The sequence below is a fragment of the Columba livia genome, chromosome 5, assembly GCF_036013475.1.
Source record: "Columba livia isolate bColLiv1 breed racing homer chromosome 5, bColLiv1.pat.W.v2, whole genome shotgun sequence".
In the NCBI taxonomy this organism is placed as follows: Eukaryota; Metazoa; Chordata; class Aves; order Columbiformes; family Columbidae; genus Columba; species Columba livia.
In genome coordinates this window covers 37,320,907-37,344,205 of record NC_088606.1, presented here as the reverse complement: position 1 = coordinate 37,344,205, position 23,299 = coordinate 37,320,907, and the positions used below count along the sequence as shown (strand labels likewise).

The 23,299-nt window shown below is 39.4% G+C and overlaps 1 protein-coding gene across 2 annotated transcripts; it reads right to left on the bottom strand.

Moving 5' to 3' along the window:
• Positions 1–116: 116 nt before the first annotated feature.
• On the bottom strand, positions 117–23,239 carry SLC39A9 (solute carrier family 39 member 9). 2 transcript variants are annotated; one of them, XM_065064403.1, is made up of 8 exons: positions 22,943–23,239; positions 22,538–22,655; positions 17,979–18,087; positions 11,911–12,102; positions 9,568–9,636; positions 8,311–8,396; positions 6,309–6,443; positions 117–4,496 (listed from the first exon to the last, which is right to left on the bottom strand). In XM_065064403.1, the coding sequence occupies exons 2-8, from the start codon at positions 22,631–22,633 to the stop codon at positions 4,266–4,268; spliced, it is 918 nt and encodes a 305-aa protein (XP_064920475.1). In that variant the 5' UTR covers positions 22,634–22,655; positions 22,943–23,239; the 3' UTR covers positions 117–4,265. The 2 variants fall into 2 exon arrangements, with proteins under 2 accessions (XP_064920475.1, XP_064920476.1); XM_065064404.1 differs by lacking the exon at positions 22,538–22,655 and having other exon boundaries at positions 22,943–23,235.
• Positions 23,240–23,299: the final 60 nt, after the last annotated feature.

The following is a 23,299-nucleotide window of genomic DNA, read 5'->3' as shown; positions in this document are numbered from 1 at the left end:
CATAAAAAAATAAAACGTACTGTCTGCACCGCTTGCATCCCATTTAAGAATGGGATTTCTTTGTCAGAGCTGTCACAAAACCCCATGCAGTAAATGACAAGCCAACTCCAAAGCACTGCACCTAGTAAAAATTTAATATAATAAAACAAAATTGAAAACAGCAACATTATTTTAACCATTCACAATTTAAGTGGAAAAATTATAAAGGCAGCCATTCATGGAATGATTTTGTGTACAAATGGTTTGGAAAAGAGACGAAATTACAGTTCCATACATGAGAGGCAGGTAAACAGAAATGACCACGCAATGTTTTTCCTTGGAAAGCCAAGGCTGCTAAGAGATGTAATAAAAGGACAGTAAGAAAAAAAAATATATTTCTTTTATTTTTAAAAGAAGATCAAGGTGAACAGGAATCTGAAATTCATCATGAAGAATCTGAAATACATCATAAACTTTCTCCCCATCGCACAACCACTCTTCCTCCTTTCACCCCCAAAAGAACACAAAGACACTGACCTCCTCTTCTTCCCAGGCCGGGAAGGGAGCAGCAGCAGCATTTACCCCACAGCATCTCTCTTGTTCTGCATAAAGCTGATATCACACAGACACATCTGCTACTGTCAAAAGTTTCTTGAAGACTCTGAACTAGTTCCTGAATAAGCACAGCAGTTTTCCTGGGTCTCTTGGATAACATGATCCTTTCAGACACAGAACCATTTCCAGGAGGACTGAAGTCAACAGTGAGTTTCTCTGTTTAACACCCGGCCATCTGACATGCCATAGCTATCAAACATTCCTATCTTGGTGGGACAGCTCTGCCCTCCTCAAGTTAAGGTCAGTGCAGCTTCCACAGCTAACATCAGGTGCTGAAAAAGAAATATTTCCCTTCTTTATATAAGGAACAATAAAAGAATTAAACAGTAGGGAAAGTACCTGAACGCACTGGGATCAACGGAAATGGGCCTAGTCCAATTCCTATTGCCAATTAAGAAATCATTAACTGAAAAAGCAGCGATGAGAAGATTATGGATCCCCTAGAGGGGTTTACAGAAGGAAAGTGGGACGTGCCTGGCACTTGGTTAATTACCTACTAGACCTGCTGCCACCTACCTCACAGGAGAACAGAGGCAGAGATGCCTGTTACAGAGAGAGCAAGAGGAATTTGTTTGCACCAAGGTCCCCTGAGGAGTAGAACATGATACCAGATGGCCCTGACTACATGCAGTGCTTGGATTTACTGTGACAGATGGGAAGATAGGTTAAAAAAAGGAGATATTATAAAATGGACCATTTTATTTAGCTCACTAAAATATTCTCCCTCAAGAAAATAACTATATTCTCCTTCTCACATAACCAAAAGCTTTCTTAGTTACTGCAGGTTCAGCTACAGAATTGAAAATAATAGTTCAACACAGATATAACAGAGGCAGCCAAAAGAAAATGCTGTCATTACTTATAAATAGGTAGAGGAGAAAACAAAAACAAAACAACAAAAATAACAAACCAAAACACAGAAGTCCTCTATCACTTAAGCAAGTGCCAAAATGACAAGTAGATGTTATCAGAATTTTGGTGCCAATTTTAGGCTGCCAATGTTTTTATTTAAAGTCCCTCACCTGCTGCTGTAACTTGGCATCTATAGTTCCTGCACCAATAAGCTAAGTATTACCATTTCTGGTAATGCAAACATGATCTGAGGGACAGGAGAAAGGAAAGACAAGAAGACCTCTCAGCAGAGGTTCTGTCAGCAGTGACAAGGCTGGTTGCCACCTCCTCATCAATGCACAACCATCCATATGAGAAGGTACGATCCACACGCCCCAACACTGGAATACAATGGGCGAACCAGGACCTGACCTCGATGCCTCCCTAAACTGCTGCAGTTGTTACACTCATGAGGCTGCGGCAGAACGCAGTCCAGAATCCAGCTGACCTGGGGAGGTAGGGTGGACAAGCAACTGCAGGTGACAATTTAAAGAAAAAACCCAACTGTTTTACAAAACGTAACCAATCTGATGCTGCATTAAGCAATCTCCTGCTTCTGCTGCAGACCCCACAAACTCTCGAGTTTTGGGTAACAATTCATTTATGTGGAAAGATTAAGCAAGGTAAAGCAGTGAAATTATCAAAGAAGAATGTAATTAGGAGGCAATCAGGAAGAACACTGGGAGCTCTGGTGTAAACATCTCTGTGTATCATTCTTATCTCTCAGCAACCTGTATCACTGAATGTTTTAAACAGGTAACTTAGTAGTTGCATATGTATGTTGTAAAAAAAAAAAGTTTAACAATGTGCAGGAGAGAGCCTCATCCATGCCACTAATTTTGCAGTGGCTTTTCAGAACAGAACTAACTTTTGAAGGTCTAATGTCAAAAATGCTTGTTTATGCCTGAAACACTAACTACATGTGAAAATACTACCTTGTGGGAAAAGACGATTTCTAATAATTTTGCACTGATTTATTTTAATTCGCCTATTATACAGTAAAACACACACATGAACAAATGCTCCTGGGGATCAAGACTAGGTTCAGTCTTGGGATACACCTGTATTGTTACAAAGCCAACAGACAAAGCAATCACCAGCCCAATAGCCAGGCCATATTCATTGGTAAACTAGTAGACAAACAGGACAATGACAAATATGTGAAGAAGTTAAGAGGCACAATCGCCTGTGTAGTATAAGTAACAAATGTCATGAAAAACAGAACACACTCATTCAAATAGAAACAAGAAGCACTTCAGTTAAGAAGATATTTCAAGCCATAAAAATCCAAACCAAAAAAAAATCAAAAGAAAAATATATTTGGCAATATCATATTTTAAAAGTGCAGACAGAGTATAGCTTAAAAAGGGTAGGGTACGGCATTAAAAAGTTTTCCCCTAAAGAAAGAATTTCACGTTCAGTCTGTTCACATCAAACATTCCTGACTTTTCAATGCACTACAGTTATCAGAGTATGTTTTGCATAAGAGAAATGGTGCCTGACAGGAAAAGGCTGTTCCTCGGAAAGGGAGGGATCTTGAATCACCCTTCTGCAATGAGAGACATCAGCACTTGGCAGTGAGTCCTCCCACAGATTCACCAAAACGAACACTTATCAGTAACAGGCGAATACACAATTCCCAAAGGAAAAGCAAAATGTCTAACCAGTTTGGTTTTGTGTTTGTTGGGTTTTTTTTTTTTGTTTAGAACTGCTTTAGAAACACCTTGTACTCTATCTACAGCATATATTTAACTAAACATCAGTTTTGTTAGCCTTAATAACTTTCAATTAATGAAAAAAACCCAAAACCACACCACCACCAATTTCAGCAGTTCACTTCTGGAAATGAGCTAGCGAAGTTCTCTGGTGCAGCTTTCTCCATCAGATTTCTACTCCTCAGAGCCCAGAACTGCTCGTTTTTGAAGGACACTATGGATCTCTCTCTCAACAGTAGCAGTAGTATAATCACAGTACCCAATCCTTAATTTCTGCTAAAATTTTTGGTGCCTGTGTTTCATTGACTCGGCTGAAGACCAACTCCCAGGAAATACTGCCTTTTCAAAATGTATTAACAACTGCATACCAACAATCAAAACAACATTCTCTTTGCCTCTATCCTTTGTCTTAAACAACAGAAGACAATGCAAAACTCATTTGCACTTTCTTAACCAGCTGATTTCCTGCTCTAATCCTACATTTTGTCTACCTCACCTCTTTCCTATCAGTGACACTTCTGTGACAAGAGCAGTGTTGTCCAGAATTCCAAGTGTAGACTGTTTTTCAATACAATTAGTGACAAACATTACAAGGACGAGTCGCACTGTCAGGACAACACAGAACTGATTGGGGGAGAGCCCCCTTCTTCATTAGTAAGACTTCAGCCTCTCACGAGGCAGCCATCCTTTGTCTTTGCTCTCAGCTATGGAAGTTGAATTGCTGGATACTTTGGTGATCGCAATTCCATGACGAGTCGCTAGGTTCTTCCCCGCTCACCTTTCTTAAACTCCAAATTCCATCTTCCCTGAGAATAGGGCCAGAAGTAACAATTAAAATAGCAAATGTCTTCAGAAAAGAAAGTTATACAGAGTTTATGTCCGGCTGCCAAAGTACATGTTGCTACACTAAAAACTTTACCAGTATTCCTCATTTTGCAATCAATGTTCCCTCTGAACTCCATAAAGTGGATGGGATGGATGATGAGTAAGAGACAATGATAAAGGGAGCAGCTGACATTTACTGCTCATGTCAGATCAAGGAGGAGAACCGTGAAATTTGAGCGTTTAGTGATGGTGTCCAATGGACAAAACAAGAGGAATAAGGCACCCTATTACTAGGGCTGCCACCTCCAGACGACTGAGTCCTTTTCCTCCAGTTGATTCAGGTTTGTGGCTATGAGCAATTCCTCCTACTTCTGGGAGGACGTGAACTGTGGCAACATAAAGAAAAGTCCCAGCAGAAAACAGCATAGCAACTCCGGTGGCATTGACTTCTGAGAGGGCTTCTTTGCTGCTCTGAAATTGAGAAAAAAAAAAAAAAAAAGACAAAAAAAACCAGAATAAGCAGAAGCCCTTTAACCAATACTAAAAAAAATTCTGTAAGTGTCCAGACACAGATGGATTTCTGTCAACTCTTGTTCTCTCACAATAACAATCGTTTAATGAGTTGGTTTGTGTTTTGCACTTTCCGCGTAACAACTGGCATTCTGAAGTTGATGTAGGGGCAGAAAGACATACCTCATCCTAGTTAGTTCACTTCAGACTTCTAGGAACCCTTACAGAAGAAAAATCACAGTCTGTGCAGAAGCACCTTGTTTGATGATGTCACAGCAACTTCCAAATGGCAAAATGACAAAAAGTGCTTTGCAACAAAATAAAATTCATATTGCAAAGCCACAAATTTTAGGAAGGACACTCAAGACTGACTTTTTTTCCTTTTTCTAAACAAGTAGATGTTAGCCTTTAAATATCTGGTTGCCTGCTGGTCAGAGAAGATTTGCTAGATTTAAGTCCAAAATCATCACTCTTTCAATATATCATTTGTATGTACAAGTAAACATGGAAAACTTTTCCAGAATTTCCATGCAAACTCCATAAGGAAATGTATCTTCTGCATCAAAACTGTGCACCTCTTCACATTCATACTAGGATTAAGATCATATTATACTACACATCATTCAATGTAATGAAATGCAAACACACTTGCATCAGTTTCAAAATGGTTCCTGAACAATTTCCAGCTCAAGTGTGATGTTAGTTCTCTGGTATACTCTCAGACTAGTTTTCCAAAGAGCAGAGATACACCTTGTGCTCTGGAACTACGCAATCATCATGACAGCCCTTCTGCCTTATCTATTCGTTCTTTCTGAAGTGCAAAACGTAAAACCAGCTCTTCGTGAGTCTACATCTCACTCACGTGAGTCTACATCAAAAGAATGCTCAAACAGCATTCTTATATCTATTTACAAACCCCACGTTTTCTGCAGTCTCCTGTACTGCAATATCAAATATAACTCCTTTCCAGAAAGTAACGGGATTAGCTCAGGTGATTTACTTCATCTTTACTCTCATACTTTGAGTTTCATGAGGTCATGTTAAATTCTTTACAAAACAACACCATAGTCTGTCACCAGCATGGCCCATAGCAGTTAGAAACACAGGAGTGTCATAGGAAATGCTCTGAGAAGCAGAAACATTTAATTTGGACAGAGACAATACAATTATGCATAGTGGCCATTTGCAGTATAGACTCAAGACAAGACTACACTTTAAGGAGTATGAGAAGCAGAAAAGGTTGTTCTCGCTGAGGATTCAACTTCTGACACAGTGTGAAATGGACTTTGAACACATAGGACTGATTCTGGGATGGTGGGGGAAACTACTAAAGATTATTTTCCACCTGCATATTACAGTCAGAATACACACAGCAACACTGAAAATTACTCAGTTATACAGTCATCAGATAAAAGCTGGTATATGAGTAAATTGTTAAGTTCTCAGTGGGGAACAGCAGAAAAAAGACAGCAAAGAACCTTCTAAATAAAGCTATACAAAACTCTACAGTGGAGTTGTATCACTGGTTCTGATGGAAAGCATGGGTTATTTTTTGTTTCACACATTCATATAGTTACCTTTTTATCCATTTGGTTTTGTTGCCTTTTCTTTGGTTTGGTTGGGATTTTTGTTTGTTTGGGTTTTGTTTTTATCTCCATTCTGCTAATTTTTTCAAGCAGTTTGGAATGATGTTTCATGAACCTCTTATGACATTCTTTGCCCCAAACCCCACCACTAAGCTACATTTTGGGCAGAACAAAACTGCAGACCTACCTTGCTCAGCCCTAAGTATGTCACCATGGACATAATAGGTGCTGCCAACGCAAAGACCAGCAAGTGTTTCCTAATTCGATTCCGTTCCAGCCCAGCGTGCATGAGGAAGGAAACCAGGCCAAAGGCAGCTGGTGCCTGCAAAAAACAATATTCACTGGTAATGCAATGCCTTCCAAAATCTCCTGAAATCCAAGATGAAGTTGAAATACTACACTGAAATGAATTGAATTGGAAGAAATTAAGAGAGAGTACGAGTATGTCACAGTTACCCCAAATCAACATAATTCCGCAGACTGCCCTACCTTAATAACTGTACCTCATGGAAACCCATGTTCTGGCTATCAGAGTAAAAATAGTTGTGTAGTCATTATAAATACTAAAATGTTTATTCTGACATGAGTCATCGGTATAATCCCTAGGTCTTCATTAACTTATGTAATTTCTTTTTTTCGTCTGGATACTACTATGCATCATTAGATGGACGGTTTATTTATCTACAGCAGAAAAATTCTACAATTAACATGGAGGGGGAAAAAAATTCCAAAAAAAAAGATAGATGTCAGCCTTCACACGAACAAAGACTTAAAAGTTCTTTTAATTAGTTCATCATTCAGTTTCCTTTCTGTTCCCACTGGGAAGCAAACAAATACTTCCTTCTCCCTCTGCTGGCATCCAGTCTCTTCTCCACTAGTCATAGATGTTCCACTACTCAAGGAGTTTACTATATTTTCGCTTGCATAAAGACAATAGTAGTCCACCCTGACATTTTTAAGATAAGATATAAGCTAAAATATATTGAGCATTTTCTGTACACAGAATCTTTTTTTTTAACCTAGAAGAAGGAAACCATGATTGAAGGAAACAAGATAAGACAAGAGCATCAATCAGTATCAGAACACCAGAAAAATAAGAAAGACACCAAAGAAGAAATAAATTTCTTTTTCAATACCAAATATTTCTCGATAGTCTTTCATAGGAAAAATTCGTAAAATTTCAGAAGTCAGTTACTTTGAACATTAAGAATAATAAAAAGCAAGTTTCACTTGGCAATAGCCATAAACCAAAACTCACATCAAGATGCAACATTGCACTTTTGAAGAGAGTTATGCAAACCACAATTTATTGTATGAACAGGGAAAAAAAAAAGACATGCTAGATGTGGATTTCCTAACATTTTCAACATGCAATTACAAAAGCAAGATTTTGGGTTAATGTCTGTCTAATTATGGCAATCTATGCATATTTGACATATAGTAGCACATGCATCTGCACACATTTAGCTAATAGATACCTTTGCAAAACATTAAGGAAAAAAGATCTTCCTATTGTTTGCTTGTTACCATCAGAAAAACATTGAAAATATTTTCCTGCAGAAATGGCACATGACTGATGTTGAAGTTACTACAACAGAGGTAACCAGAAGTTGCCATTTAGTACTTTGACATTAAGTGGTTTCAAAAGACTAACCCTTTATAACAAATATCCCTCCTATTTTATTAATACATCACAGAACCAAAATGCTGTTATATCAGCACAGAACTGCTTCTCATCCCTAAATATACTAGCACATACTTCTGTGCTTCACCCCCTAGAACTTCTCTAAATACATCTCTTACAGCAGTAAGAATCTTGGGGGCTTTTGTTTTTCAAAAAAAAGTCCCACGCCACCACACTAGCTTCAGAAAAAGTCAGCGTGAAGCTGCCACATTTCTTCACGAGCTGCTCACCCTTCTTCTCCCCCTACTTTTAAGAGACTTTTCCCAACCATTGCAACAAGGTAGGCAGCCAAAATTCTCTCTCATGTGTACCCCATTCAGACTTAGCATCCATCATCTGCTGTTCTGTTGCACATCATACCATTGAAGCTATACTGCTACTGTTAATTCCAATGGTGTTACAGATTTCCAGTTTACATCACTAGGGAAACTGAAAGCATACAGAAATTACTGAAGATGTTAAGAGTCTTTTAAAGAAAAATAAGATTTTTTGGACGATGACTTACCTTGTGCAACATAATCGCAACAAACACTATCAACTGGACACTAGTCTGAGAAGTAGAAGCTGCTGCACCCAATGCAACACCATCAGCTGAAACAGAAGTACAAAACCATGGATTATTCCTCCATATCAGTTTCAGCTTTCCCACCCCCCCCCAACGGCTGAAAGCACAAAACATGTTGATTTGATAAGTCATGTTACTCAAAATGCCATTAACAATACCAGCCTAACACGTGGTTCATTCCCCTTTGTTCCTTCAGCCACACCAGTTTCAGGATTTCAGACAACCCTCAACAGGAGCCGTCTCAAATTTCCCCAAGACCATAAACACCAAACTGAGAATCTGCTCAGTACTGACACACTCTCGACAAATTAGAACCAGGTAACAAGTTTAGTTATTTTAGTCTTCTGTAGCAGAAGTGGCTTCCTTGTCTAAATTTAAAAAAAATCTGCTTTAGCTTCTAAGCATTAAAAGTTTTAATTATTACCCTGCAAATGAATTTTCAAATATAATTTTATCATTTAATATTAATATATTATATATATGAAATAGGAAATGGATATTATATTAATCCTAACATATAGACACTTTGTTTAATGAAGGAATATCTTTCCATTCAACATCTTACGACTTATCTAGACAAAAACTTTGATCAGGAGAGATTAAAAAGCATCATATTTATACCGTACTTATACAGCAAAGAATTACAACAAGAACATGGATTGACTGCAACACATGCATAACCTTTTCAATCCTTGCAGGTCAGCTCAAATGTGCTTCAGTCAAATCTTTGTGCTCCATGCTATAACATCCTTTTTTCCACAAAACACATTTTTAAGAACTTTATAAATATAAGGTCAACTGACAAGGAAACCCAAAGGTGTTTCATACTACTCATGAAACATGTTAGGATGTACTAAAATTTAGTAGCTAAAGCACCCAGCAAAGGAATTGAAGAGGCAGAGAGTGAGCATCAGGCAACTTTTCAGATGGGAAAAATAAAGGAGTGAAAATCCTATACCCAAATAAAATTCCACAGAATATTCTGAGCACTGCAGTAAGTTTTCCCACTAGGTTTTGGGGAAGATCCCTACTTCTCCCAATCCTGCCTTTTTTTTGTTTTGCGTTTTGTTTTGTTTTGTTTTGTTTCAATAAAAAGCCACCTTCAAGAACAAAACCCAAGTGTTTCCATCACATCTGAAGTCGAGCAACACAGCAGCCGAAGTCCTTGTCAGGTGCTAACAACAGGTCCCACATTACCTGCAGCATGGACTACCAGTCCCAGTGTTGTGGTGATTTTGGAGTTGCCTGATCTTGCAGCTTCTGGATCTGAAACAGTCATGAAGCAATTTAGGATAAGGAGAACAAATACATAAATTATGCTGGAAGAAAATTTTAAAGTATCACTGCACACGTCTCTACCAGCTGCTTAGGCCGTTATCTTCAAAAAGTATCAGGTCTCAGATTTCTGCATTAGATTTACTTTAAAGTAGTCTGACACCCAACACCTTCAAATCACCCAAAGTTCTGCCAACCTACAAGAGGCAGAATCACAGACAATTCTTTGCAATTTACAGGAACATTAACACAGGCAGAAGCAGTTGTTTCTCTTAACCTCTTGAAACCAAATGTTAAACTTCTGTGCTACCAAGGGGAAGAAAAAGATAGTTTTGCATCCCCAGAATCCAGAGCTACTCCGAAAGTCAAGATTATTTTTGCCCACATAGCCCAATGTTGGTGTTCTCCTTCAGGTGACAGTCTGAGGCAGTTTCTATTGCACAGATTCTCTGGCAACACCCAGGAAGCAACAAATTCTACTCATCATGGCAGCAGTAGTAAAGATGCCCCTCCAACATTATGCACTACAGAAGAGAAATGAAGCCAGTGCTGCCTGAGATCCAGTGTTTTGACTCCAATTGTTTGACAGCCCCTCTGAGGACTTCTGCAGGTTTGCTCACTATACAGCTCAACAGGGCAACCACCACCATCATGCAACCAGCAGTGAAACTGTTACTCAGAATTACTGCAAAGGACAGGGAGATAAGTCCTGCACAAGCAGACAAACATGTTATTACTCAACTGTTTAATTCCAAACAGCTGAACAGCTGTTTAGTTATACCTGTGGTCAGTAAGCTGACTGTAAGCGCACTTACCCAGGGCCACCAATACAGAAAGTCCAGTCCTGTTCCTCTCCTCCTGCCTGTCCCCCTGCCCTCCAGCCCCTCTCTTCACGCCCAGGCATCCACATAGTTGCCCAGTGAATCAGGTCAGCAAAGTGAGCTGGTTAAAAACTGATGTATTCTCTTTGGTCAGATTGACCTCCTGAATCAAGGGAAACCTATTTGAGCAATTGCATAAGCTGCATTTGGATGACTGTGATAGTATACGTGTGTCAAAAAGGAGAAATTCACAAATAATATTTCCTTTAAATTGGTTTTGAATTGACCAGAACTAAAATTGTTCAAAGAGAGAGTTCACATTTAATTTCATATCACCACTCTGGTCTACAGAATTTTGCTAGTTTAGACAAAAGTAAAATCTAGCCATTTAGGAGATAACAAAACTACCAGATATTTCTTCAAAGAATAAAAATGTTTTTCTTCAGTAGCTTTAAAGAACGTCACAAAAAACACTACTACATTTCCTGTGACAGAGGTACAGACTAGATAAAACTTTATTTAATATTCTATTTTATAGTGTGTATCTGTAATGCAGATCATAACCAATTTTCTCCTGGTATTTGCTCTGATCAGAGACACATTAAAGGGTCGTAACATGTACAAAACAAAGATTTTCCTGAATGTTGTTCACCTGCATCCCCTTGTCATTCTCACTGCCCCTGTTTCCTTTGAAAAGCTCCATTTCTTCTCCTCTTTCCTACACAAAGGTGACACAGCCCATGCACCGGCCTCCCATCTGTCCCCCCACACAAGCATCTAAACAGCCAGATCCACCCAGAACACATTGTGTGTGTGTTCTACTCTTTTTTCAAGATCAATTCCTTAACTTTTGAGGGCCTGACACAAGCAGGAAACAAAGCAACTGTAGGCATTTTGAGTCTTGCAATGAAGTTGAGAAGTTTTTGGACTAAGCAGGAAGTATATGAAGAAAGTGAGACTTGAGGCCAGTGTGGGAATCCAACTGTGCACTTAAAGTAAAGGACCAGAGCTCATATCTAGTCATTTCTGCAGCCCTACTTAAGAGAACTTTATGTTCTTTGCAGATTTTACCTACATGTATGACAATTAAGTAGGAAAAGTAAACAAAGATAAGACTAACCTGAAGTTTTTTGGAAAGCCAAAGAAATCCCCTATGGGTGATACTGTAAAACAGACAATAACTCAAATGTCAAGTCACCCTCCCCCCCCACACCATACATGCTTGTACAGTGATTTCATGTTAGAGAAGCAAGCTCTTAAATTATGCTGAATTCCAGGACAAATTTCCAGCAAGAACATTCCACACAGACCTCGCTCACGTTTGCAAAGCACCTACTGAAACTCTGCACAACTGGTAAAATTGAGTCTCAGTAGCCTTCAAAAAAATTCCAATGTGTTAATTAAAACAAATTAGCAAGTCTAATTTAAGTGAATCTTTACTTACCATCTGTAGAGTGCACATGAGAGCTGCCGATCTGATCCACCAACAGCATGAAGACAAAGCCAAGGACAAGGGACACACCGATGTAGGCGTGCAACCTGGAATGGTCATGACCATACTCATGGACAGCTGGGATTTCCGCTGCCTTCTCAGACTCAATCACACGCTGCATCTCGCTCGCTGGGTGATGCTTCCCTGTGGCAGGCAAGCAAACGGATTAGGACACAGGGGACTGAACATGGCATGGTCACTTTTCTCCTCCTACGCTGAAGGTATTCCTCACACTTTCTCGGACAATACAGGTCTAAGATCAGTCTTAGACCATTTACTTAGGGAAGCATGCATTTGTCTGGTTGGCCTCTCCCCATACATCTTCAGCATGGAAAAGTAAAGAAAGCATTAATACTTGATAAGCCAGGCTACTTCGTTTAAATGCTACATTTTAAATACAAATTGATTGATAAAAATTGCTGAATAATTCCTTTTTTAATTTAAGTTGCCAGGTGTGTCAGTATTCAAAGATACTGTCAAGCAGTTAAGTCCTAATTGTCATTTAAATGCAAAAATACAGGATGAGATCAAATAGGTTCCATTTACTAAGAGATCTAATTTAATCTCTAAGACAATGAAGTTTGTATCTCAAAGCATCAGTGTCTAGTTAAACAAGATAGAATCTACATATTCCATTGATAAATACTAGAACAACAGTCAAGTCATCACATGGCCCTATAAACGTCAGTACCATCCTAGAAAACCAAAGTCCAAGCCCGGTGGTTGAATGTTTTGTGGTTGTTTCCCTTCCTTACACAAGCTTTAATTCCATAACTACCACAAAACTTTTACTTTGTCTCACTGAGCTACCCTGAAATTAGGTGAGCTTGGAATGACTCTAAAACTGCAAGAAGAAGGAAGACAGCTGGACGGGTTTTCAGTTAAGTTTCCATAGTATAAAATGCTTTATTTGCTGCACACTTCATAATTTAAAAACATTTTCAAATATTTCATAGGTTAGTAAGTAATAAATGTGTCTACCTACAATGAGTTTTAGAAACCAAAGATGTAAAAACTTTACCAACTTTTACAGGTTGCCTTTTATCTTTATCACAAGCAAATACCATGCACAAAATTCCCACCCATTTCAACAGAAATTACAGTCTTGCTCTGAATTTACACAGGCTTGAAGAGAAAGAAGGCTTTTCCAGCACGTGTATTTAACATTTCCAGGGGTCTTCAGCCTAGTAGCTCCCTAAATTGATCCATGAGATCCTCTAACCTTGCTCATGACCACAGGAAATTACTGCTTCTGCAATCCCATCTGACACAGATAACAGCATCCAAAAGTACATAACTTTTTCACCAAAGACTGGCAAGAGTTGCCTTAGTACTTTTATGTGAAAGAGATTTAATAGAGCTGTTTTTTAGCAAAATTCTAGGTATTGTTTCCAGCTGATACTGGAAAGACTCACCTCTAAGCCACCTTCTGCCAATAGCCTACAGAAATACTGTTAGAAATATACAAGCAAAGATCAGGAATAGGGAATTTTCAATTAAGTTCCCAGCTACCGTGTAGAGCACAGTAAACATCTGATCTCTTGGTTTCAGACTCTGCTCACCTGAATAAGATATTTATTTTTTTTAATATTTCCCCTTATGGCCTCTGGCAGAGACTTGACAGGCTAGAAAGCCCTTTGGGTGATGCAAAAGTGGCATTTAACGCTCCTTGGCGTATTTGTTATTATAAACAGTCGTACTTGCACAGCAGGTAAGGTGCTTTACACACAGTATACTCACATGTTTCCAACGGGAGAACAGACACAGTAAATCTACATCTCCTACCTCAAGCCAAGTCAGATGTCTGAGTTGCATGCTATACTCCGAGGCCCTGAACTACCTACCATTCAGTATATGGTCAATGCTTACAACCACATTTGGCAGCTTCAATTAACATTAGTAAATCTCTTTAATGTTCTACTAAGAAAATGCTGCTGCTTCTATGTTTCTGTGCTAGACCCCATGATGGTATCACAATCTCTAATTGTAATTATTTTCATAAAATCTCATGTCTCTCCCCTAGGCTTAGAGAACACAGTTACTTGTACAAACAACCTTCCTGCTGGAACATGGGAACTCAAGAGAAATTTGTTCTTTGAATAATAAAAACCAGAACCCATTTGCAAAGCCCCAGTGCCCTAGATAAAATATCAATCACAGTCCAATATAAAGAAGCAAGTGACACATTAATTTCCACTTCCTCACAAAGCAACACTTAACACTACAATATAACCTAAGAACATGAAGAGGACTCTGTTATATTCAAATGCTTGATGAGGAACTATATTTTCTCTTAAGATCTGACTTGATTTTAAGATCTGCACCTGGGGAGGAATAACTCCAGATACCGGTACACTGGAGGCCAACAATCAGAAAAGCAGATTTGCAGAAAAGGACCTCGTGGTCCTTGTGGACACAAAGTTTACCATGATCTTAAAGGTCTTTTCCAACCAAAAAGATTTTATGATTCTAGGAGCCAGCAGTGTGCTCTCTGGCAAAACAAAAAAACAAAAAAACCCAACAAAATGATGCAAGCCCTGTGCTGTGCTCAGAAAAGCACTGCCAGCAGGTCAAGGGCAGTGATCCTTGCACTCTACTCAACACTGGTGAGGACACACCTGGAGCACTGGGTCCAGTTCTAGACTCCCCATTACAAAAGACACATGGACATACTGGGGGGGCACAGAGATGACTATGGGACTGGAGAATCTCTCCTATAAGGAAAGGCTGAAAGCTGGGACTGTTCAGCCTGAAGAACAGAAGGCTCGGAGGAATCTTACAAACGTATATAAATACCCGATGGGAGGGTGTAAAAACAACAGAGCCTTATGTATTAATCACTTGTTCCTATCTATCCCTTTTAATTCTTCCTGAAGTTTGGAATAACTTACTCGACCTTATCCATCAGATGAACTCTCTCTTTTCTGAAAAAGACTTCTTCCAAAGTGACTTGAAAACAATAACATGTGCAACCCCCTCCTGGTTTCACTTTGTACTTCTTGCTATTTCACAGGACAGCAATGCTTTGATGACAATATTGCACAGAAACAACATTGATTAGGCAAGAAGTTTCCACCAGAAATTAAAAAAAAAAATCTTTACTAGAAACAATGTTACCAGTTTATTTTTTAATCACATTCAATGGCAAAGAACTAAGAGGACTAGTGTATAACACATAAAAGAAACTAGGGTATTTACTAGATTATTTCATAGGTCTAACAGCAAGCAATGTTTTCTTAGTATGAGAACAAACTACGCTTTTGGAGGAGTCATTTAGCATTGGAAAGCTTTTTGATTTTGAAACAGCTGATTTATTCTGCTTGAATCAAGATAAGGATATTAAAGTCTAAATTGATTATAATAATTACAATTCAGCACAGGCTATCGCTCCTGATTCAACCTTGCATTTTGGAAGTTCGTTCTAATTTTTTTTTTTAAGTGACAGACAGTGCAACAACTTTCATGCACCTACCTTAAAAGAAAAAGAATGGCAACACACAAAACGGAGCATATAATACACCAGGGCTTTCCCAAGATCCGCGGCTTAAGTGACAAAAGTAAAACTTCCTCATTTTGGGGAGGTGTTTTGGTTGGCAACTACTCTTCAGAAGTTTTAGACACTAAGAGCAAAAGCTTGACTTTAGCACATCATCTCTTGCTGGAGTATTCACACACCTTTGTGGATTAGACACAACTGTGCAGCCATCCCACTGAGCAAAATATGGGCACAACACCATCACTACAGACAAAGCACATCAGAATAGATTTAGTGGCCCTTGATAGATTTCGCAAGCATATATTTGCTGAACAAGATCGATTAATAAAATAGTTTTAGACCACACAAAATTGTTGCCACATACATTAAAAATGTAAATCTTCGGATCACTTCAAGCCGTAAAACATAGTGGGTAGCTTAGGGCAATCTTTCTGACAGTGGTTATGTAGTTTCACCAGTTAAAAAGAAAAGGACTGAAGTCGCCAAAGGAATTTTATTTGCTGGTTATACTCAAATCAAGGTTTCACTACACACACATAGGTTTATGATCAAATAATGAGCTGTATCCTGATACACTATTTGGTCTCAGCCTATAAGGTCAAAAATTAGAAATTATTTATTCTGTGGCCTGTGAGAAAATCCTTCACTTTTTGCTTCCTCCAGTTTTATGAATACACTTCATGTTCCGTTAGGCACATTTCTAGGTTTAGGATGAAGTTATAAAGAAAGTTTACTGAAAGCTGTTGAGTTCTCAGAATCTTAAGCTTAACTTTGAATATCCTAACTATTAGAAATATTTTTTTGTATTTAATTTATAATAGCCATGAATTTTGCCCCTCTACAATACAAAAAAAGAAAAAAATCTTTACAGATAGAGTAGCTTTAGTCACGATGCTCTGAGTTAGAAATTGAGTGTGAATTCATTCACACAACAAATTATTTTTTTCTTATGTAAATACTTGTGATATTACTACTGCAGTAATGGGAAGTGCCTTTTTTATCCACATACTAAACTAAGTTATACAGCATATGGCTCTAAACAGTAGGCTGTAGATTTCATACATGAACAGTATGCCCCACTTAGTGGAAAAACAAAAACAAACAAAAAAACCACAAACCTTCACAGCAATTGTATTTACTGCTATATCATTACAAGAAAAAAATTAGTCTACTTAAAATTAAAATTGAATGGAGAGCAAACCCACAACTACAGCTCATTAGAAAGACCCTGCATTAGAGTGCACTAATTACAGTACAGTATAAAAGCATAATCAGAGGCTCTTTCACTTTTGATAAAGATAATTTTATATATTATCTTCTGTTTACTTTAAATCTAAGCTCCACAACATAAATTTAGTGGAAACTGAAACAGTACAAATTAAAGCATATTATTAAAAAGAAATATAAACCAGCATAGAAACAAGAAAAAAAATGGTAGCACAAGAAAAGCAGAGTATTACAATTATCTCTCAATCTCAGATTAGCAACAACGGTAGACACTTGCAAAGTTCTCTACAGCTTCAGCTTTCTAGTCCTCTCTCCTGTGACCGCTAAGTTGCTGCTGTTTACCTTCAGACAAATTTCTGATTCTGACAATACCGGAAAAATCTCATACATGCAATGGTAATGTAACAGCACAAGACTCTAAGCTAAAGCAAGATTTAAAGTGCACTCCAAACAGAGGTAATGAGCCCTGACTATTTAAAATAACATCATAACCTCAAATTGAGTTTTACTAAAACTTATGGGTATAAAATATGCCCCGCACTCATGTCCCTACAAGACACATAATCAGCGTTAGCTTTGAGCTATTCATTAGGGGCTACGAGGTTTTGAAGACTGGTGACACCAGACTAGAACTGTGGATGCTTGAACTTGGAAACACACAGATATCTGTGTGTAATGGACACCACCACTCAAGAAAGAAATGCCTCCTACTCTGAGAATTAGCCCCATAGAACCGTAATTTTCTGCCAACTATATTAAGGTAACTTAATTCCAAGATGTTCATCAGCTTCAAATTAGGAAATTATTCTGATGCAAGTACATACAGATCTATAAAACACTTCCTGCAATTGCCTTAATGAGAACTAATCTGAACTACAAAAAGCAACAGCAAATAGCCGACAATTTCATTGTCTGCCAAAGGCATCCTTACACCTCCTTTGAAGTTGCAGTGAAAGTTAAGTTTTAACTCTCCCCAGAATAAGGAATGCTACACATGACCTGGCATAAAAGGCTGTGGTTCCGTAAACAGTACCTGGACCCACAAATGACTGGATCACTCAGCCAAGAGTCATATGATCCACAACCTGACCACATTTCTCTGCCAAATCACCATAAACCTACAACATCACGCCTATGGCAGTTTTGTGACCCTATGCCAGCTTTGTGCCATGCTGCTGTGAAACTCTCCCCCCAGTTCTCATGTTAAAAGCCCTAGAAACAAGCCTCAGTAGATCCTAACACCATGATCTAAGTTATCTTGAACAAGGCCATCTACAGACACAAATTTGGTTCTTACCCTCCAAAATGTCTTCATAAAGTGCATGTACTCCTTCTGGCACAATGACAGCCAAGGCAGTTCCACACAGCAGCCCAGCGCCCAGAACAGTCACCAACTTTAATCTCTCCTGCAACAAAGCACAAAGCAAGGATCATCCTTAAGAATGAAAATACTTTCTTTACTCTCCCTCATTAACACAGGAGGAAGGAAGGATGATCTATAAAACCTCTTGCTGGTTTTTATTTAAGGCCCCCAGTTGCATAGTCCAGTATTTCTAATGATTAACTTTCTGAAAAGTGAACATATCCAGTGTCTGATGCAATCAATTGAAGGAGGAAATGAAAGTTAAAAATGACCCATTCGACTCTTAACATCAGACAAAGAAATGAAACATAACATACTTGAAAATAGCAGCAACTGCTATATTTGGCACTATGATTACTGGGGTCTAATTCACCCTCTAGGCCCTCAAACCATAAGGCCTGCAGAGACAAAGAAAGTTTAAAAGAGCCTGAGTTTAAAAGCATGTTTGCAACTCTATGTTTTATCCTCATTCTGAGTTTGTTTTCAAATTCTTCCTACTAGGAACCATACTTAAAAATGAAAGTTCCCAAAAATCTCTGCTAGGCATGGCACAGCACAAGGTAAACTGCCTGTTCCCCAAAAAAGTCAATCAAAATAATAAAATACAAGCAAGAAAACTAAATTACCAAAGCAAATACAGAAAGACAAGAGAACCAATAATGCAAATGCAACTACAGCTAGAAATACATTAGTCAAGTAGTATATGTATAAACTGTTCAGGCAGCTATAATGTAGAAAAGGGCTAGGAAAAGTTCTAAAACTACAGAAACTGAATATTTTAGAGAGAGAAAAAAACAGCAGGAGCTCTACTTTCACCTGTAGTTTAGAGAGACAGAAGAAATTAAGTTTTTGTAAGGCTGTTACATCATAGATGAACTATTATTTCAGTCTCTAAACCAAACAGTCACTCTTGTACAGAAGCTTGTCCTTAAAACTGCTGTACTTTAATGGCCTTCTGTTTAATAGGGCATCATTGAAGAACAGACCTTCTTTATAAACATAAAACTGTGGATAAAAAAAAGTAATACAAGAGTAAAAGACTTTAAATGTACTTGAAAGATCTGACGATGTGTTCCGTGTATTAAAAAAAAAAAAAAAAAAAAAAAAAAAAAACAACCAAAAACCAACAAACTAAGGTGCCAGATAGGTTTTAGAAATAGTTATCACAGCACTTGCAGACTGTCAGATGGCTACAAAATATGGTACAAAGGACTGAATTCCCAAAATAAGTCCAAAAGCAGAATTATAAAAAATAATTTTAAAAGGCTTACTCACATGAAGGTTTGAACCGCATCTGTCAAACTAATAATGGTGCTAATACACATTTCATGTCATTCTTTTTTTTCCTTTTTAATCCAAATGGAAGATGCATAAATGCAGACCAGCGTTTATTGGTTTTACAACCATTTCTAAGCCTTCCAGTAGCATTTTAAAATGAGTTAAAGAATGTAAATGCATTTAGGGCAATATAAAATGGTATTCCACTCTCCAGGTAGGTACAGACAACAATAATCCCCTTTCCCTCTGCAAAGACAGGTTCTAAAATAGATTTGCAATTAAACACTAACAATAATACATCAACTTAATGTTTTTATAGTAAAGAAAAATAGTTTAGTCCATATTCCAGGAAGAATTTCTACAAGAAGATTAAAAACCACACACAAAGAGCTTATAAGTACTTGCTATTATTAGTAAAGGTTATCTTTCTAGTTATATTCTCATTTTGGGCAAAAGCTCAGAGAGAGATCACCCCTCCCAAACTGAATTAAATTGTGTTTTACCAATATGAGAACAGTTTACTATTACTTTTGCTTCCATGACTACAACACTGACAGGCTGAAGTGAAAGCAATGTACTGAAAATCCAGTTATATAAACATTTAACCAAGTCTAACATGTATCAACTTGCAGAGGTTGTTTCTCATCATTTCTGTAAAACCCCTGTCATATCACACGTAGAAACCATGGGAGTTCAGATCCTCATCACAATGGTGTAGCACACATTTTGTAGCAGAACCAACATAATCTTCTGTGCACAACCTGGGTGCTACCAAAATACCAGCCTTAACTACTGAGGACCTGGAGACAGAGGTCAGCATTTGACTAACGGGATGAGTAAGCTGTTCCACTGTTCAGTGTTTGGTTTAAATCTGCACGGCACTGAAAGTCTTACTTGGACCTATCAAAAGCTCACACCTACTTTCAGCAGCAAGCCATCTCATCCCAGTCAACACTGCCCACCCCTGTTACACCAGCAGAAGACTCAAACTGCTAGAACTCTGGGGTTTTTTTTAATGTTTTTTTTTTTCTGCATTTAGGCTACAACTGAAGAGATAGTCTCAAGAGCTAGTACAGTGCTGTTTCCAGTACAACAGAGTACTGTCAATTAGGATTAAGTTGAAAGGGTACATCTGCACATAGAAATAAAGTGAAGTCCTGTTCAGTCTGTAACTTTTTACCACCAATGTTTAGTTAGTTACACCTGGCTTCACTGAAATTTTATACTTTCAAGAATGTCCAAATCTAATTAAAAGAAGATAAACCAGCATGAAATCGGAACACAACCAATATGTTCCATGACAAAAAAACTCATCTGAGAAAAATGTATTAGTGCTAATGGATAATTTTATTGTTCTCCAGCATCTGGCATTCATTTTTGTTTTCTAACCTTTATAGGTGGCTAGTGCAAGAAGACATTTTTCCTCACTAAGGCCTTCCACGAAACTTTTTGAAAACCATAGTTCAGTCATTTCAGTTTGACGTGTCCATGTTGCATAGGCCCAAGCAATCACTTTGAACAAAACAATTCTAACTTCTAATTAGACACTTCCAGGATCAGTTAGCATTTGCAGATAATCTGCAGAGAGATTCTGCTCCCCTTTAAAACCAGCACAGCACAAGTATCCTTAAAATATCCTGTTTAACACAAGAGTAAAACTGAATCAAGAATTTCCGAGAGCTTAAGATACCACAATAAACTTGACTGCACATCTGTGTACCGTTGGTAAAATACTGCACACACAAAAGGCTAATAGATATGTGACTATTGCTTAAGCAGAGTGCTACTCTTTTGGACCCACAACAGATCTGTATACCTGCAGCTGTTGGGAGCTCCCTGATCCAACTATATAAATCAGCCACATAAATGCAGAACAAGAACTCTACCTTCAAATAACACTGAATATAATGCCAGAGACAACAGGTAACTATCAAGCACATACAGGAGGGAATGCAGAATTAAGTAACAAGAGACAATATTAGCAGGCTAGGCAGTGTTCTCAGCAAACATGCAAGAACATCCTTTGTAGTCTTCAGGGCAAAAGTGAGTTTTGAAGAGTGAGACAGTGGAAGCAACAGCTTTGAAGTCATATAAGAGAAGGACCATCCAAGCATTAGACAAAGCACTGGCAAAACAGAACTATGCTCATCTTTATGTAAAGACTTCAGAATATTGTAATAGTGTTATAATCAATTTAGCTGAATTGTACTCTTAGCAAAATGAACACCCTTCCTTCCACGCTGTCTAGAGCCTGCTGCTCTCAAACCCTCCTAGTAATGAAGGGACCAAAGGACAGGGGCAACCAGCTCTGACTTGATGCAAGGACAAGTCACATCTCTCTTCCAGAACTCCACTTTCCAAAAGCAGCACTGGTCCCAGCAAAAACAGGAAACCTCTCCTAAGACAGCTCTTACTAGCTAAGAGAAACTAAACTCTCACTACACCACATCTGTATACAATTATCACTTAGAAAGATGAAAACCCCTCAGTTATCAGAGGATATTAGGAGACTGTCAGAGCCTGTAACAATCATAATCCCCTCAAGAATCACCTCTTAGAAGTAGCCACATACGCTCATTTTTGAACTCCTGTACCACTTAGAAGCTCATTCAATCCATAGAGGTCTCCCTTTCCTTTAAAAATATCCTACCTATCGAAGTTATTTTTCCAAAAGGGTGCCTTGTGTTCCACAGGACAGAAGCGCAACTTGAAGATGTGTTGTCATCAAAGAGGTAGAGCTTAATTTTTCAGCAGCATGAGTTGTGAACAAAATTCTGAACCAAAACTAAGTTTTCTGAGAACATTCTCTGATTTGTTTTTAGAAACCCTAACTTGGGGCATAATAAAAGTTAATCTCTGACATCAGAAGTTTCTGACACAAGCATCTATGAATAACTATGTCCAGCTGCTACAATGCCCTTCCACTACATGCTGCTATCTTGCTTCATCTGTAGCCAAGATGCTTCGATCAAATTTGACCCACTTAAATGGCTGGCTTTTGTACACATTGTCAAATAAGCATGATTTTACAATGCACTTTTGAATGAAAGTTCCTTAAAAACCTTAAAAAGTTACAACATCACCCCTAACAGCACTGCCACACTTGGAAGGGGACGGCACTAACCCCTCCTGGTTGATGTCTCCTGTGATCCAGTTTCTGCTGTTCCCCCTTGGCAACCAACGAGCAGCCTGGTAATTTGGCAAAGCTGTCTTACCTCGGAAAAATTAACTGCCAAGGGGATAATTCCTGCCACATAGCAGGCGACCAGCATGGCCAGCGACAGCAGGCAGATGGAGCGGAAGTCATCCATTTCGCTGCTTTCCCTCCGGTCCCTTAAAGTGAAATTCAACAGCAACTTTTCCACCTCGCCCCGCACGCCTCAGCCCGTGCAGACACCGAGTTCCCACGAGAGGCTGTCAGCCATGTCTGTCTTGCCCGGCGGCTCCGGCCGGCTCGGCCCCCAGCGGCGGCGCCTCCGGGCCTGGCGTGCGGCAGCGGCGCTCCCGTCGGGGCCGCCCAGCACCGCTGCAAGGGCGGGCAGGGAGCCCCGGCGCGGTGACACCTGCGCGGCCGAAGTGAAGGAGGGAGCGGCCTGGCCCCGGGCAGGCCCGGCCCTCACCTGAGGCAGCGGGACCTTCCCCAGAGGCGGGCGAGGAACGGCGGGCGCCGAAGCGGCTCCTCGCGGAGGGGCGGCCTGACGGGGCCGCGTCCGTGGGGGAAGGCGCGGGGAACCCGCGGGACCGGCGCGCACCGCAGCGCCCTCACCCACCGCCCCCGCCGCTGCCTCGCAGGCCAAGTGGCAGCTCCAGACCCGGCGCTTCCCCTTCCGGGGCACGTCCCACCCTCGCACACGTTGACCCACGCCGTCCCCGACTTCAAGATGGCGGGCGACGCCCCAGCCACCCAGCGCCTCGCGCGAGCCGTGGCAGAAAGTGCCGGTTCCCTCATCAAAGATGGCCGCGCACCCCGCCCCGTC